The sequence below is a fragment of the Calonectris borealis genome, chromosome 3 (genome assembly GCF_964195595.1).
Source record: "Calonectris borealis chromosome 3, bCalBor7.hap1.2, whole genome shotgun sequence".
Classification (NCBI taxonomy): Eukaryota; Metazoa; Chordata; class Aves; order Procellariiformes; family Procellariidae; genus Calonectris; species Calonectris borealis.
The window spans coordinates 83,048,111-83,066,174 of NC_134314.1; the positions used below are offsets into that span (position 1 = coordinate 83,048,111).

Below are 18,064 nucleotides of genomic sequence, written 5' to 3' on the forward strand. Positions count from 1 at the left end.
ATGCTATCTGTCAAGGCTCCTGTCAATCCCCATCGCTATGACTGTCTGTAACTTGACAAGTATCGTGGTTAGAAGTGGGATGTTAACCTCAAACTCCACTCTAAAAATCAGAAGGTGATGGAACCCAAACTCCACACAAATGAAAGACGTAAGAAGAAATGCTGTAAGTGTGTGAAACCTGATGTTGAGGGGAACAAGAAGAAAGCCTCTCTGAAACAACTTGTCACTAAGAGCTTTTTCCTCTTTCAAGGCATTCAGAAGAGCACAGAACCAAGACCTCTCTCCCCAAATGCTCACACAGAAAGTTAGAAATCCTAACACCAGCTGACTTAGCATGCAGCCAGTACTTACATACTCTTAAACCTTCTTAAAAGCACCACATTTAGTAAAAAAGGGAAGCACGCTGTTCCACACCCCACCCAGAAATGATGGATTTCAAGACAGGCCATGCACACCTCATTCTCTCATGCTTCTGCAGAAAGGTTTTTCTGTCTGTCTCTAAAAATCCAATCAGCAGGAACTCTTCTGGTAAACCAAAGGACAGTTAGGGCTTTACAATCTACCATACTCACTGGGGAGAGATCGCAGGGATTAGCAATAGTAGCCTAGATCAGAGGTGTCATGTCAGACCATGAGGACTGTTCCATAGGACACATTTATGCAACCTACACACAAGATCTGCAGAGCTTAAGTTTTATTTTTCAAAGCCTGTTCCCAGCTTTAAGTTGTGACCAAAAAAAAAAAGAAAAAGATAAACAAAAAAATACATGCAAGAACATAATTGATGAAAAACTGTTTGCCTCAGTCTGTAAACACCCTGAAACAACTCAAGGATATGAACTCCTCATCATCTTAAGCAACAGCAGTGGAAATTAGTGATGGACAGATGATGTACAGTGAAACGAAAGGAAGATGAAGAAAGAGAAGCAGATACCAGAAGAAATAGCAACACTGACAAAAGTCTGCATTACCGGAAGGGGGAAAATAATGCTGAGTACCATGAGAACTAAGGAACAAGTTGAACAGCAATAAATTCTGCAAAATACTAGATTCCCGATTTCTATGGAAGAAATCAACTTCCCCTTCAATTCAGCAGGCAATCACTTCAGATTCCAGGGTTGGCAGAAGTATATTCTTCAGCCGTAGACCATATTTTAAAATGAAATTTCTACATCATTACTGAAAATAAATAACAGATCTTCTAAAACATATATCTATTATTGTACACTAACAGTGGATAGTAGCTTCTGAATAGAAGACAGCATTTCAGGAAGTTACCCGTGGGCAGCCAACTTCTATTACGTGTAGTAGATAGCCCTATATCTTTACACTAAAGATACTACAGATCCCAGAACTCACTTTGTGTCCTCTCTAAGTCTTCATCTGATCTGAGATGTGCAACCAAAGAAAAGGAAAACCAGTTCTGAAGCCAGAGAAAGGCTGAAGGGAGGAAGAGGAGGAGCGGATAAGAACCCGTGGACAGCAGAGGCACTTGCCAAACATGTGCTGCGATAATGAAGGGAGCAAATTCCACAGCATGGGTTTTCATTGCAACCGTCCTGCTACTAACCCCATGAAATCAAGCTACAAGCACTAACGCCTGAAATACCCCATCAGGCCTCAGCTATAATTGCTTTTCTGTGTCCTCCGGTCCCTTAATCAATCACACTACAAAACACCTCGGACATCAGAGGTTATTCTCAGCACACAGAATTGGAACTGAAAATAATAAAAACGCCACCGCTCCATGCACAGCACAGTACTATCGTGCTCATCTCCACCCACTGTGTGCAGAAGGCTGCTCACATAATCTGTCTCCCAGATAAAATGTTCACACAGAGTGGCTTTGCAAAAAGCTAACTAGAAACAAAAAGTCAATTCAAATTGCAGGTGCTGTAACAATAGATAACTGCAGTGCTCCTAACAAAATTCTTCCATTAGTTCCAAAGGGAATTGACTTATTTCATGTTTTAAATAATTACCTAGTTTTTGCTAGGGAGTGGGTACACACAGAATTATTATTATACGAAGGTTACTATATGAAGATTTAGCTTATATTTAATTATAAATTCTTCAGGGAAAGCACTGGTTTTGTATTGCTTATTCATATGAGCAAAATGGGTTTCAAGACTATAGGCAGTAACACATAACAGTATTACCTGGTTACTTAAAAACTGTTTAAAACTAAATTCACAAATAGAAAAACAACAGAGCTCAGGTGCAATCCGAAAACACCACAGCCCAGGATGCTGAAGAGGAGCCAGCAGTGTGCCGTGGCGGCTGGGAAGGACGACAGCACCCCGGGCTGCACTACCAGGAGCAGAGCCTGCAGACTGAGGGAGGCGATGATCCCCTGACCCAGCGCTTGCTGGTCCCCAGCTCGTACCACGGCACAGGGCTCTTCCAGGTGCAGGGCTTTGCATCTGCCCTTGCTGATCTTCATTAGGCTGCTGTTGGCCCATGCCTCCAGCCTGTCTGTATCTCTTTGAATGGCAGCTCTGCCCGCCAGCGTATCGACTGGTCCCCCAGCTTGGCACACATGCAAAGCCTCAAGTGCAGTAAAAAGACTGTAATGTATTTTATTCCCAGGATCAATACAAGAAATGCTGTGCAGCTATCAGCAAGACTACTGAAAGTTACTCCAGAAAACAAGAATTTTCTGCCTCAATTAAGGGTTCCAAAGCCAAGATAATTCTTCCTTGCAAATGAAGGACAGCTAACGAAGAAAAAAGGGTAAGGGGTTTTTCAAAGGGAGAAGCCTCAAAGGGACTCCGTCTTCCTATCACTGCCAAATTCTGCTCACCACTGAGCCCCTGAAGAATTCCTTCACTCCCTCTGGAAAGCTGTATCCAAACGGGGGGCAGGGGGGAGGGGAGAAGAAGAGAAAAAAAAAGTGTTTGGGAATTTTCCCTCATTCTAAGGCAAATTTTCTCTGGGATTTTACTATGGGGCTATTACCACTTGAACTGTAGAAGCTGAAGCCTCAATGGTGAGGAAGGGTCATTTCTTACCAGCTTTGTCTTTCAATGGATGTACCTTCGAAGTAGCAGGATGTGTGTTTAGAAAGACTAAAAAGCACAGTAGGAAGTAAAAATCAGAAGCAACACCTCTGCAACATCCATGTTGCTAGATGAGAAGACAAACTGAAAATAAAGGTAGTTGATAGTATCTTCATCTGCACTTCTTGTCCTGAAGAGGGGTATTATTTTTCATGTTTGCAAGGCTCTTTATAAATTAATAGGACTAAATAGGTAAAAATACTGTATGTTTATCTTATTAATACTTATATAGCCTACAATATAATTCTGGCATAGCCTTTGGCTCATGCGAGAGACCACTCCCATTTTCTATTTTCGCTGAGGAAAATGACAAAGTCAGGACTCCAGTCTAGGAACTCCTGTGTTGTTCTTGAGTCTCTGCCAGGTGTTAGGAGGCCTTCGGGAGTCACTACATGTCATTTTCTCCAAGCTATAACGGAGATTTAACAAAAATTTACTTGAGGCATTAATTTTAATGCAAAAGTTAGACGTATAAAGCATTTTAAGCGTGGATCTTGCTCCTGAGGCATTCCAAAGTACTGGAACAGGCAAAGCAAATAGCAATAAAATAGTAAATTGCAAAAGGAATTTCACTACAGCAAACTAACCTCCTTTCAGTGGAAAATGAGAGTTACCAGCAGGATCCCCACAGGACCTGTACTTTTCATACGTGACCTGGAAAAAGGGGTTGAGCAGCAGAGTGGCAATGTTCACGTGCAATACGGACGTATGTTGCACAATCCATCCCAGCCCTGACTGCAGAAAGATGCACAGAAGGGTAAAATGATACCAAGTGCCTGGACAACAAAATGGCAGGTGAAATTCAGTAAAGAGTAAGTGAAAAGGAATACTCTCAGGCGGGGGGCGGGGGAGGGGGGAAGCCTCCTTATACACAGTGATGTCTTCTGAACTGGATAGCATCACTTCAGAAAAAACTGTAGTAAATACGGGCAGTTCTCCTAAGAATATCATCTCAGCACAGCAGCAGAGGCAACTAAGGGTCGTTATCACTAGGCAGGGAAAGGCGACACAGAATACATCGCTATACTAGCATACGAATTCATGATGCATTTGTACATTAACACTGTAATTCTGGTTGCCTTAAGGAGGGATTAGCAGAACCAAAAAGAGCAAAAGCTGCACAGAAGGGCAGCAGGAATGACCAGAAACATGGAATCCATCTGAAGAAATACTAAAAAGACTACAATTCTTCAGTTTAGGAAGGAAAGAGTGTCAGCTGAAAAATATATGGAAGAAAATGCCAGACTTCTAAAACCATAAAAAGTAAAACTACTGGGAAATGAGTTTTCACAATACAGAGTCCAGGAGACATTGAAATCACCAGGCAGCAGGTTTTAAACAAAAGGAAGTTCCTTTTCCATCTAATCAAACTGCGGGACTCGTTGTTACAGGATGTTGCAGAGGCCAAAAGTACAAATGGCTTTTAAAACAAGATTACATAGATGGATGGACATATTTGCCATTAATTTGTGCGTATCACGAGCAGCGGCCCAGATGCAACCTCTGGCTCAGAGAGTTCCTGAATTGCCAGAAGGTGGATGGTATACAAGAGTGTCGGTTTATATACATTTCGAAGCTTCATATACACACCAATTATTGATTATTTACAACAAATACATAATGGTATGAATATAGATGACAAATATTTGTGTGAAACGGAGACATCTGATAAGGAAGAACTCCCATCTATCAAACATGAGAAGGAAACTTGCTAGAATCTGAAATTAATTAGCCAGAGCGCAAAAACAGTGCAAGTTTTGAGCAGAGTGGGTCATCTGCATCTGAACAGTAACAACGGTTGGTTTATACTTTGTTTCACTGCATTTTTGAATTTTTTTTTTTTTTACAGTGAAACTAGATACTCCTCAAAAACACATAGCTTTAACCTACGATTCAGGGACGGTCTAGCATCTAGTTCATACAGAAGGTCACTTCAGATGAGCAAAACTCCATCTGGCTTCAATTTCCTACTAGATACAGGGCACGGATGGTCAAACTGGCATCTCCCAAGAGGCATGCGGTTCTTATCTTTCGAACGCAGTCCTTGCAGAGGATAGCCCATCGACAGGGTGCCTGCAGCTGCTGAATACCTGGCAGAGAGCAGCAACTGAGGCAAGCCTAGTCCTCCACACCCCTCTCTCAGCACCTGCTCCTTCTCCCTTCTCCTCCCCCTCAACAGCAAAGGAACCCACCCCTGCAGACCGCGGTCTCCAGGGGAGCACAGGCAGGAGCAAAGTGGGCAGGAGCAGCAAGTACGTGTGGGGAATACAGATGGAAGAAGAATGGCTAGAAGTTAAAACAGGGGGTGAGGATGGTAACTTGAGAGCTGCAGGTTTTTTGATTTATACAACAGCCTGACAAAATACATGAGCTTGACTCTTGTGTGTTCAAAGGTTCCCTCCTCACACTTCTCTGATACTGTTTTTAATGTTAAGTGGGTGGCATTCTTCTTAAGTAAAATAAAACCTACTGAAAATAATTTTGTCCAGATGTTTGTTACAAACTTGCTACATAAAATAAAGTAAAAATATGGAAAATATTAAAGTAAAGCACTTTTTGGTAGTTTGTGGCTTTGAAACAGCGTATTTCAATTTTCTGTCTGACTAGCAAAGAAAGGATAGCTATCCCTGGTGCACTATGCCCTCTCACTACAGAAGAGGTCCCAAAATCATATATAACTTTAAAATAATTTTGGAGAGAAAGTATGAGCCCCCCTACACATAAGTAATTGATTTTAATTTCTTAAACTTTTGCTTAAATCAGTCTTGTGAAGTGCACACATGCTTTAAATCAGCAAGCTATCGCAGGACAGGACTGTGTAATGGGCATATGCACATATGAACTGTAAAACAGGCAACATGGGAGAAAACAGTGAAGAGGCAGCAGCACAGACTGTAGTACAAGCTACCACCTGGATGACCAAAAGGGATTCAAGCCAGGAATATTTCAAACTGTTACATTACTTACATATCCGACCGCAATGTTCCTTTAAGAAGCAAATGACCACTAGCAGGAAGACAGGCTTCTGACCACTTCACTCAAAGATGCAATAAGCAGGACTTACTATGGACTGTGCAATTGCTGGAAAAAAATTATTTAACAGACTGCAAAAATTGGCTTGTTTTGTACCTCCTCCACTCCAAACTGCAGTATTTTTTTTTTCCACAGGAGGGCTGAGGTTGGCAGGCACCTCTGGAGATCATCTGGTCCAGCCCCCTGCCCAGAGCGGGGTCACCCACGGCAGGCTGGGTGACTAGCAGTCCCATTTCAAATATCTCCAAGGACGGAGACTCCACAACCTCTCTGGCAACCTGCTTCTCATTTGATCACCCTCACAGTGGAAAAAGCGTTTCTTACGTTTAAATGGAATTTCCTGTATTTCAGTGTGCCCACTTGCCTTGTCACGGGCCACTGCTGAGAAGAGCCTGACTCCCTCTTCTTCACTCCCCCCATCAGGTATCTGTACATACTGGCACGGTGTTCCCCCCCGTGGTACGGTCTCCTCTCCAGCATAAACAGCCCCAGCTCTCTCAGCCTCTCCCCATATGACCTGAAAAAGCAAATCCAGTGTAATTATGAAGAGTGCTACTCACTGGCTGATGCTCTGTCATACAGGGGCTAAAGGAGACACAAACCAGGTTAAGCCAGACAGAGGTACGATTAGCCAACATCTATTTCACTGGTCATCATGTAATATGCCAGCTGAAACTGAGTCAGTTTAAGATGCCCTTATCAACTGGCCACAGTTTCCTTTCTCACAGCAGCAAGGCTGCGTGCCAGCTGCCTGAACAACAATGCAGCAACCGCTGGAACTGGAAGGGCCCGATGCCTTCAGCCGAGCATAGACCACACGCTGTTCCAACACAGGAGAAGCTGTTGAGGGAGCCTGGCGTCCACCGCAAGGGTTAGCTGCTTGAACAGATGCCTGAACGGGGCAGAGAGCAGCAACAGGGAAGATACGTTATTAACCAACTATAAACTGCTTTGCAAACCTTTCACATGTTGCACCCCTGGACTTTTTCACAGTGCAGAGAACTTAAACGTATGAGGATTTCTGCCTCAAAATTAGTACGGACCAATTGATCTATAGCAATTTAAATTCCATGTTATCACAACAGTCAGGTTAGTCTATTACTGTAACTTTTTGATTTAATTTGACTAGTAACTTCAGGACTGTTCTAACTATATAGCTGCAGCCTTCTGAACTACCTGAGGAAGATAACAGACCCTGGCACACCAGAAGGTCAGCAAGCCACAGCAAGCGTGTGCCCAGCAGAGAAACCTACAGCCTCTGCCACTTCACCAAGAATTTTGAGCTATCAACAGAAAGTGATGTGAACTGACAATACAAGCTCCTCCTGTAAACAGATTTAAAATATCTTTACCTAGGAAAAAAAAAAAAAAACACAAAATAAAAAAACCCACCAAACCAAGGAAATATATATAAACCCCTCAAATCTTCAGCCAGTTTATTGCATTTTAAAACTTCTCACTGTCATCTGACAATGAATGTAACAATTCCTCCACCGTGTTAGGACCAAAAGGGAGAACAGTTTCCTGAACTCCCTCACTGCATTCACCTTTGCATCATTTTCAACGTAATGCTTGTTTTTGCTGAAACAAGGCAAGGCAGTCTCAGGCTCTGCTCTCACAGCAGCATGCTGGGGACACATAGCAGCATCTCCTCAAAGTTGTATGTCATTTGTACAGTCCAGAATGCCTTCATGGCCACACACATGTGCTCTGAGCTGGCCTGACCCTAAATTAATGTGTAAAATTGATCCTCGGGTATAAAATAGTCATTTTCATTAGGCCTCATTAATTACTCTACAGGTATGGCCTTCATCTCTTCATTAGAGCACTACGCACACAATACATACATAACCTCCCCACCTTCACACACAACATCCATATAGACGTGCAGGCACGCACATTTCTACCCGATTCCTATTTATAACATTGTATGCTAACAAAAATACTCGAGTAGTTTTAAGTTAAATAGCAAAGAACAAGAAAGTCTTCAAGCGTAAGCAGCTGTTACGTGCATAGTATACTATGTACATACCTACAGGTACATACATACGTACTAGCACTCAGTACAGGACAACATGGTAGCAACTAGAAAGACAGCACTTTGCAAAATTCCAATAGCAACCTAGCCTGTTCAAGCCAAAAGCTGTCAGATATTAACCAGGATGGTCTAAACACCACAACTGAATTACAAACATCATCAACGCAGGCAAATATCACGAAAGAGAATAATATGCTGCCAATTTATTTGCAGGAAATAGCTGGCAACCTATTCAGAAATTAAGCACCATCTAGAAAAAGGGAAAACATCTTTCAAACACCCAGTCAAGGTTACTGATACAACTAACCCAGGGATCTGAGGAGAACGGCTGTTCAGACAGTCCTATGACTTGGCAGGACATCACTTCCAAGGAATTTCAGTCCAAGAGGCCACCGGCAAGGGAAGACAGCTCTTCCTCTCAAGCTGTACAGCTATGATGAGAAGCATCCCACTTCATTTTTGGGCGGTATTGAATCGAGCCCATTCTGCGCAGGAGAGACAGCATAGCACATCAAAGCAGCAACATGGTCAGAAAATCACCGATACCACTGACAGGAATAAATGAAATTAATTACCCACAGTGTACTGAAATCACTGATGTGCCCAAACCACAAGGCTACGGGTTCCTAATGTCCAAAACAGCAACAACTCAAAAACTAACTGCAGCTGCACAGTCAAAAATGACTGGAAGAAAGCAAGCAACAAACCAACCCAGAATTTCATAGCGCTGTCCTAATGCACCAGAGAACCGAGAGGAAACAGGACAAGACAAGTGAAAATAGTACTGAAATTGCCCATTTCAGACAGAGCCCCTGAAGTGAGTGTTGGACCCAGCACAACGGGATGCGGCTGAGCAGGGACTTTCCTTACCAGTAGCAGCAAACAGTAGCAAGCTGCAGCACAGTGTCCCTGGCAGAGGATGCCAGTCCAGCTCTGTCTTGAAACAGAGAAACGAAGAATGTCTTTGGTGCTAATAAAACTGTAGAATAATGGATAGGGACAGCCAACCAGCATAAGAAATCTAGCCATTAGGTTGGTTTTGAAGCTTGGGGGTGGGGGAGTTGGGGGGGTGGAGGCACAGAGATGGGGGGGTGAGTGGCAATCAGTTTTCAAAATACTTCTTTCCTTGTGCATGTTACGTGGGATCACATGGTAGGTAGACCAGCAAAGCCTCTGTATAAAACTGTCACAAGGAAGATCCTTGGAGGACTTAAGTGCATTCCTGATGGCAAGAATTGAGTCTCACACTGAACATGGAAGAACAAAGAAAAGAAAGGTTAAGAAAGAAAAAAAATACATAGCTAGCACAGGTTTCTTAAACTGTGTTCAAATTTTCACGGGCAAATTTTGGGATAATCAGTCCCTAAGTGTTAAACTAAGGCTGTAGTTTGGCAAACACTTTAAGCTGGCATAAATTTGCATTGCTGCTGAAAGAAAGTCTCATCATCTGCCAGTCCCTTGTGCCAGCACAAACATCCGAACACTGAACCAGGAGCACTTCTTTTGCCAGTTTATTTTTCAGATGGATCAGTTCCCCAAACCAGTTCACAGGATGGCCATGTAAATACTTGTACTGGCAAAGAAGAGTGACTACTTCTCCAGCAGCACCGGCCGAAAGTATTCACTGAACTATGGCCTAAGACACAGGGGTATGGAGAAGTTGCTTGCAGTGACAGGCAATGCTACTCTCCCTCAGGCACGCTTTATTCACACCACACTTCAAAGTTGCAATCACCACACAGTTGCCCCTCAGGATTTAGTGTATCTTTGTAATTTTCTCTAGTAGGAGAACCTGCCAGAACGTCGGCAATGTTCGTATTTTCGTTTTCACTGGCCATAAACAAGTATCTTTTCTGGATGCTGTGCTTCTCGCTCAAAAGATCATTTGCATTAGAGACAACAGACAGCCTTTTCATCATCTGTTCCGTTTGGGACCAAAAATGCTTGTATATGAGGAACAATAAATGTTAGTGTGCTCACTGCATGTCAGGGCTCTACCCCAACAGGGATATAAGAACTGTGGGCTGCTGAGTATCGATGAATCACCATACGATTCTTCGCTGACCAGCACACTCATCTAGAAAAAAACACCATCGCCAACAGAAACATCGCTGTCAGGAAAAGAATCAATAAGGACGAGCATCGGTCATATTCTGTATCAAAGTCAAGCAAATCAAGTGAGTATTGTGAGACTGAGAGAGACCTTGCCACACTTCCCCACAACTCAGTGACAAATTCAAACTCATACGGTCATCCATTAGGAACCAATTAGATCAGTAAGTTTTCTACCAAGAAATAAATTCAAGGCGTGATAGCGAAATAAATCCCCAGAATGATACAGAAGGATCTCTGTAACCCGGCATGCCACAAGCAAATTGAGGGAAAGCCCCCCGCTTTACAGACATTCCTCAGCCTGGATCCCCAGCCGCAGCTCTTGGGTCCTCCGATCAGAGCAGGACTCACCTGAGCTGCAGCAGAGCCCCGCACGTGCCTCTGTGCCTTCTACCAGCGCTCCAACACTGTCCTCGCTGCTCAGTACCTGCTTGGTTGCTGAGCCCTTATTCTCCACCTCTTATTTTCATCCGTCATCTCATTGCTACACACACACTCACAGTTATGTTTTGCAGAATAAGATACAATAGAAAGAGAGAACATCCAGACATCTTGCTCACGTCTCCCGTATGCTATTTTAAACAGCATCTGCAAAACTCAGACTTACCCATCCTCCTCTCATGTTCCCTCTGCCCCCTCTCAGTGCTACAGGGCTGCTGACAGCTTCAGCTTTATCAGATGATTACTGCTCCTTAGTTACATTTCTCTTTCCTTGGTAACATTAATCCAACATGTTTGTAGGAAAGCTGCTACATAAATAAATGGTCAGAGCAGAGAGCCTTTGCTTTCCAGTTTTTGGAAAAAGCTAACGGCAGGGTACAAGAAATCCACTCACTCTTACAGGATTATTTTCTAAAGGAGCATTACTAACTTTGAAAGAGGCTAATTTAACAGGGCACAGTCAGACTAGTCTGAATCCAGAGCACACAAGGTCTTCAGAAAACTCCAGGATGCTCTAGCATGCAGCATCACATTGAAAACTGATGAGCACCCAGGGAATTATAAGTAGCAGTTAAAAGTACTTACAATCAGGTCAGTTTATTTTGAGATTGGAGGAGGGGAGAGAGTAAGAAATGAGCAATTATGTAATTCAACAATTTCAAGAAAAAGCACAAAAGCAGGCTTGCACAATGTGCAGCCAATAAAGCAAATTTTTAAGCCACTGGTGCCTGAGAAGCAGTGGGTGCCACCGGCCTACTGGTAGAGACAGGACAGCATTAAAATGGAGCAATGTGAACTGTAGCTCTCTGTCAGGACACAAAGCAGTGGGAATGGAGCAAAAACTAAAGGGATGTAACAGGGACCGTCAAACTGTCTCTTCAATCTCCTACCAATAAAAGGTACGGGGTAGGGTTAGGAGATGGGTGGTGCTGGGTGTGATGGGAGCAGAAGCAGGACAGCTGATAGATGTCCATTTATGCAGTGATTATTAGGAACCCAGTCCACAACTGGGATCTCCCAATATTATTGCAATACCAGTAAAGGATGCAAACTTCAGATTTATATGAAGTTTTAGATGATCAGCAGAGTCCACAAGAGGGTAAAGAGGGTAAACCTAGCACAAAAATCATAAAGCTGCCCCCTCCCCCTTGCCCCCTTCTCAGCCTTTGTGTGGGGACGGAGGAAAAACCTTCTCACCTCCGTGAGATTCAGGAGGATTTCATTCCCTGACTTTGATGAGCAGGTTTATACCTCCACTGGCTATCTAAGACAGGACAGGCAGGAAACAGAAATACGTGCATGTACAAGTGTGGTAACTGATAAGAGCAAGGGAAAAAAAAAAAAGAGAATTAATATTTTGGGAAAAGATGGAAGAAGAAAAACGTAGAAAATAACAGGAAGTAGGAGAAAGACACTGCAGCTCACGTATGCAAGTATGTGCCACCATCTGCTAGAGAAAAGAAGGAAGCAGTCTGGAAAGAAAGAAACTAAGAGAACAAAAGCAAGGAATGCAGTAAGTCAGGACTTCTGAGATGAGTAAATAGTGACAGTACGTGCTGCTGTACTGTCCACCGACCTCAAAGGTAGTTGGCTAGTTTATACCTACTGCTATATAGAAACCTTTCAGGCTGGAAAGTAATCTACCGATGGTCAGGTCTAAGCAGAACCACATCAGTTTAAATAGATCAGTTCTAGGTAGCCCAGCTAGTCTAGAGAAAACCCCTAACAGAGACTTTCAAATGTAAAATCTCAGGCTTCTCACACTTAACATTTCACCTTATTTCATATCTTCTACCTTAAGACACCGGCCCCGGTGAATGTAAATCAGTTTAAAATAGATTCCATTACAATAATGGAGTTTTTTTCCTGATAGATAGTTCTACAGGCTAAGAGATGCAGGGTATACATCCCAAGACCCATTTCTTTTTCCCTTTTCATGCACTGCTTCTAGACACTTTGTAGAGTGATCGCAAGTTCAATGCCAACAATACCAACAGGTATACAAGTTAAGCCTTAACTAAATTTAAAGTGATAATCTAGGTATCATGTCTTCCATTTACCTACAGCTATTTTTCCCCAACACCAAAAACAATTAGCCTTGATCAACAGTGTCATTAAAACCTTTGATCAATAATCCATTCACTTCTGTAAAAGTACCCAGCTGCCAGTTAAAACACAGAGAATAAAACTCTAAATAAAACTCTAAAAAAAGATTTTATAGGTATATTTAGTTAACAAAACATTTTTGAAGACTCAGTAACAGAAAGAGGGTAGGAATTTCAGCACACTGTGGAGCGGATTTATTTATGATTCATTCCCTCTAATAGGATATGCTTGTTTACAGAGCTTGAACTAGATCTGGTAAAGGTTAAAGATTCAATAAAAGCTCCTGTGACTCCTGTGACATAATGCCAACCCTTGCACAACATTCAAAAACAAAGCCAGTTTTCTAAGAAGACACTGCAGTGAACCCAACAACAATATTTTAAATAACTGGCTGCAAGTGGTTTGGGTTTTTTGCTTGTTTTTCATTTAAAGATCTAATAAAAAAAATTAAAGTTAGGCTTAAAAAAAAACTCAAAACAACACATCTTTAGAACTGTTAATACAAAATCACCTTCTCCTCAAAGCTACAACACTGCACATCTGATTTCTCAGTAAATGAAGAATGTTTTTTAAGAAATACCAACTCCTAGACTTCATCACCTAGATCTCCTCAGCACAGCTACACCCCTGACATTTACGAGCACAGCCCAATTCTAGGAGGTCCCCTGTTGCCTGAGGTGCCGTACCAAACTGCAATCATTTAATACCGTGCCAACCCATCACCTTGTGCGGCTAGCTTTGGTAGTGTTTTAGAGAGGGCAGGGGGATCCCCAAGGGCTGGAATTCTTTTGCTGGTTCAGATGCTAGGGAATTACAAATCTCACCAGTGACGCTGCAAATTGGTTTATTTAGCACCTTCAGTAAAATGGTGCACTAAGTTCGCCACACACCAACTATGTAAACCACAGTATTGCAACATACGCACACAGGAGTAGTAGAATTATTCTGTAAGGGCTCAGTCGGTCGATGTGTGCTACATTTCCATGCATTTTGGTCCTATTACTTGAAATGAAACCAGTAAGAATAAGTATTACACGTGGATCGTTCCTTTAAAAAAGTCTGCTGTGAATGCAAATCCAACATACCCATCAAGATTCGAAAGCAGACTGTATTTGACTAAATGAACTAAGCAGCTGTCACCACGCAAAGTGCACTAACAGAAAAGCTCCAGAGTAACCTACTGCAGCTATTACAGTACCCCCACTGCACACCCATCTATATTGCCAAGGATAAAAAGTATACCAGGACTCCAGCAGCCACACAATCAAACCTCGATTCAGAAAAAGCAGAGGCAAGAAGTGAAGAAAAAAATTACTTCAGATAACCAAGAAGTGTCTCTGTGTTTATTTTACATCTTCCCTTTCTCCTTCTAAACAGCCAGGAGCCCTGAAGGCATGTAGAGAAGCAGTTTCCACTGCCGGACTGCTCCCCCCCGCCACAGCCCTTCGACTTAACTTACTGCGGCATTAGTGGCAGAGGAGAAGTGCAGTTCTCTGTGGACACAAAAGAAGAGAGGTGAAAGTCACACCACTCCTATCCCTTCTGACTTTACAAATAAGCATTCCCAAACACTGACAAACCCACGTTTCAACAGATCAAACTCTTCCACTGACTTGTCCATCTTTTCTCACTGACTGCTTCTGTTTATTCAACTCGGGGTGAATCTGTGAGAGTGACTGACAGTTTTCATTCTGCTCTTGCTGAAACTTTAGGGAACCGAGCATTCCTGCAGCACTACAAGCACTGACTTTTGTGGGGAAGTAAGCAAGGGAAGGTGAGACGACAGAAAGTAATGCATTTCTGTACCACCAAGGAGTAAAGCACTGCACCTTTACTGATCTGATCCCTGCACCTGTCCTGATCCCCCAAATACAGAGGAATTTTAGCAGTGACTGAAAGCCAAGTGGGGCTAAACAATCTTCGTTGCTTTGCTGTTGCTCCACAAAAGCGTGCAGCGTGAAGAGATTCTTCTCTCTCCTTCAAAAAGTACTACTTAGAAACGTAAGAGACAGTAGTCCAGGAATCACACGCGTGATTCAGGATTACAATTCCAAATGTCCCTTTCTAGAGCTCTGGCATGTATTATTTACAGAAGCACACCGCTGCACATATAAACAGAAATAGTATTCCTCTTTGCTGCATAAAATTGAAATCCAGCAAAGCCACTGGTATTTTTAGAGTGCAAGTTTGAAGCACTGGGGCCTTGAAGAGATTTTAGGACCGTCTGAAAGATAAGTTGGCTTAGAAAAGTCCAAGCTAACGGGGATCTAAGAGGAGTCTAGACCATTAAAAAGTTAGTCTAGAGTCTAGACCATTCCCGTTAAAAATTTTTAGCACGGTACTCGTTCAACTAAAGGTACGCAAAGCCCGCATTTAAAAAAAAAAAAAAAAAAGAAAAATTCCCACCCACTTTTCTTTATCAAGGGAGTTTCCCGTGCCCCAAACAAATCCAAGGCTGTTTTTTGCCTTCCAGTTTCTCCCCTCCTCCCTCCCGCAGCTTCCTACCAGCTGAGATTCTGCAGCTGCAGCAACAACAGTCTGTCTGTGACACTGCAACTACCACGGCGGGATGGTTCCTACCGATTCACTAGCTTCCTTATGTTTTAATAGAGGTAGCAAATTGTGAAGGGGCTTCCCCCCCTCTTTTTTTTAAAAAAACTGAAAAGATACTGATGAATATTCATTACTAGTCCTGTACCAAGGGCGTGAATTTTATTTAAAGGACTGGAAGGGAATTGCAAATTAGGCTAATACAATGGGAGATTTTGACTTGGTTCTCCGGTCTCCAAATACAGCTAAAGAGTAAGATTTTTTCAAAAAAAAGACTTGACGATAGTTAAAAAAAAAAAAAACAACTCTTCCCAAAGCCACCCTGCTCCCCACGGCTGTGACTGCTGCCCGCTGCAGCACCAACTGCCCGGGGGTCGCACTGGAACTCACGGGTTTACGGTGCCGCCGGGGCACTCGCCCGCCGACGCTGGTCTCCTATCCGCACTTTTACGTCCAGCAGGCCGCATTCTGAGCCAGGACTTACCAAAACCCGGCCTATTCATGCGAGCCTGCAAACGTTATGCACGGAATTTTTCATACTACTCGGCAAGCGCGGCTCCAGGTGAGGTGCGCGCTGCCGCTTCTCCCGAGAACGCCGGTGCCTCGCACACGCTACCCGCCCTGTTCAGCAGCCAGCCAGTATATGGCTTTTTTTTCGGGAGACCACGGGAGAACTTGCACTTCAATATCCATCCCCCAGCGGATCAGTTTCCAGGTCAAGTTTTTAACAAAACGCAGGGATATAAATGAGATCGCTTTTTTCTCCCTGCTCTGGAAAAGCGAGGAGGGAAGCAAACCCTCTCACGCCTTCTCGCTCGAGAGCAATCCCCGGGCGCCAGCACCCGCCGAGGCTGCGGCCAACCCGGCCCGGACCCGCGGGTCCCGCCGCGGCCGGGCGGGAGGCGGCTCGGGGGAGCGGGGCGGCAGCGGGCCCACGCGCACAGAGACACGCACCGACACACGCACAGACGCAGAGGGACGTGCGCACACGCACGCACACCCGCAGACAGGCGCACACGTGCGCGCACACACGGCCCTGCCCGGGGAAGCGCCGGCTCCGCCGCCCCGCTCCCGCCCCCCCCCGCGGCAAAGCCCCTCCGGCTGCAGGGGGGGGTCACCGGGTCCCGGCTTCCGCACTCACTTTCGTCCTGCCGTTGATTTTGTAGTTGCCCAGCTTGCCGTTGCAGTGTCGGATGAGATCATCCATGCTGTTCATGAGGAGCCGGATGGTCTGGCAGCCCGGCTCCTTGCCCTCCACCCAGGTGATCTTGTCGCCGCGGATGTCCTTGGAGGAGTCGCTCTTCTGGCTGACGAGCTGCCCGTCGGTGAAGCGGCCGGTGTGGTGGAGGGCCCGCACCTCCTGGGCCACCAGCCCGCCCAGCTCCTTGCCGAGGAAGTCGTCCACCACGCAGATGCCGTGCTTGTTCATGCAGGGCACGATGTACTCCAGCGCCAGCCGCTGCGGCACCAGCGACTTCGTCTGCCCGTTGGGGCGCAGCGCGGCCCCGCCGGGCCCCGCCTGCACGCCGCCCGGGTACAGGTTCGACTTGTCCCGGTACAGCAGCACCGCCTCCCCGGAGGGCGACGGGGACTGGGCCGCGGCTGGGGCCTCCGCCTCACCGCCGGCGGCTGCGGCGGCGATGTGGTTGTTGGTCAGCGGGGCGGCCTCGCCAGCGGCCTCCGGGGGCGGCGGCGCTGCGCCCTTCCCCGCCGCCGCCGCGGCCCCGGCCCCCCCCGCCGCCCGGCTGCCGCCTCCCGCCGCGGCCCCGGCGCTGTGGGCGCGGGTCGGCGGGGGGTGCCCGCCGCGGGGCTCGGCAGCGCCCCCTGCTGCGGCCGCCGCGCCTCCGCCGCGGCAGATGAGCTTGTGCTTCTTCCAGTCCTGGCGCTGGTGCTCCTTGCTGCAGTAGAAGGAGCTGCGGCAGCGCCCGCACCGCAGCAGATTCTCCATCTTCCCGCACAGCTCGCAGTACTGCCGGTCCCGCTCGCTGCTGCTGCTGCTGCCGCCGCCGCTGCTGCCGCCGCCGCTGCTCTCGCCGCCGCCCTGGCCGGCCCCGCCGCCGCTGTCATTCGCCATGGCGCTGGTGGTGCCGCCGCAGCCCCGCTCCGCCGCCGAGGGGTTATGTAAGGAGGCGGGCGGGAGCGGCGCTAACGCGGGCCCCCGCCCGGCCGCGCGAGGAGGGAGCGCTCACTGCATCATGGCCGCCCGGCTCCGCCGCGGCCCCCGCCGCCCTCCGCCTCCGCCGGCCCGCGGCCTCCTTCGGGGCGGCCGGGCGCGGGGCTGCCGCGGGGGCCCGCGCCGCCCTCCCTGCGCCGCTAACGCCGCTAGCGCCGCCTCATCGCCGCCCCGCCGGCGGCGGCGCGGCCGAAGGGGAGAGCGGCGGCGGGGGACAGCCGGCTGGCGCGGTGGGGGCGCTGCCTTCCGCTCCCCGCCGGCCTCTCTGCCCAGTGCGCGGGCCGGCGCGGCCGCCGCCTCTCCCCGCCGCGCCTCCGCCGCTGTGTCGGGGCGAGGAGGAGGCGCCACTCTCGCGGCCCGCTGTGCACGTACGCCACTTCCAGCCCGCCAGCGCCGCCGGCGCGTCAGGCGGGCGGGGCCGCGCCGCCAGGCGGGCGGGGCCGGGCCGGGGCAGGCCGCGCCGCGCCGCGCGGAGGGGCCGAGCGGCCTCACCGCACCGCCGCAGCCGCGGGGCCCAGCCCCGGCGCCGAGCGCACGGACAGGCCTCGGGCC

At 46.8% G+C, this 18,064-nt stretch overlaps 1 protein-coding gene across 14 annotated transcripts in view; it reads right to left on the reverse strand.

Annotated features, from left to right (window-relative positions):
- EGLN1 (egl-9 family hypoxia inducible factor 1) overlaps positions 1-17,909 on the reverse strand; it is a 46,799-nt gene extending 28,890 nt beyond the window's left edge. For 9 of the 14 annotated variants that reach the window (XM_075146440.1, XM_075146438.1, XM_075146433.1 and 6 more), the window contains exon 1: positions 16,481-17,601. In XM_075146440.1, the coding sequence (XP_075002541.1) occupies positions 16,481-17,413 (933 nt within the window). In that variant the 5' untranslated portion in view covers positions 17,414-17,601. Of the gene's footprint in view, positions 1-3,646; positions 3,795-6,026; positions 6,610-16,480 lie in introns of all 14 variants that reach the window. The other 5 variants (XM_075146442.1, XM_075146443.1, XM_075146444.1 and 2 more) reach the window with 3 other exon arrangements.
- Between the last annotated feature and the right edge of the window lie 155 nt (positions 17,910-18,064).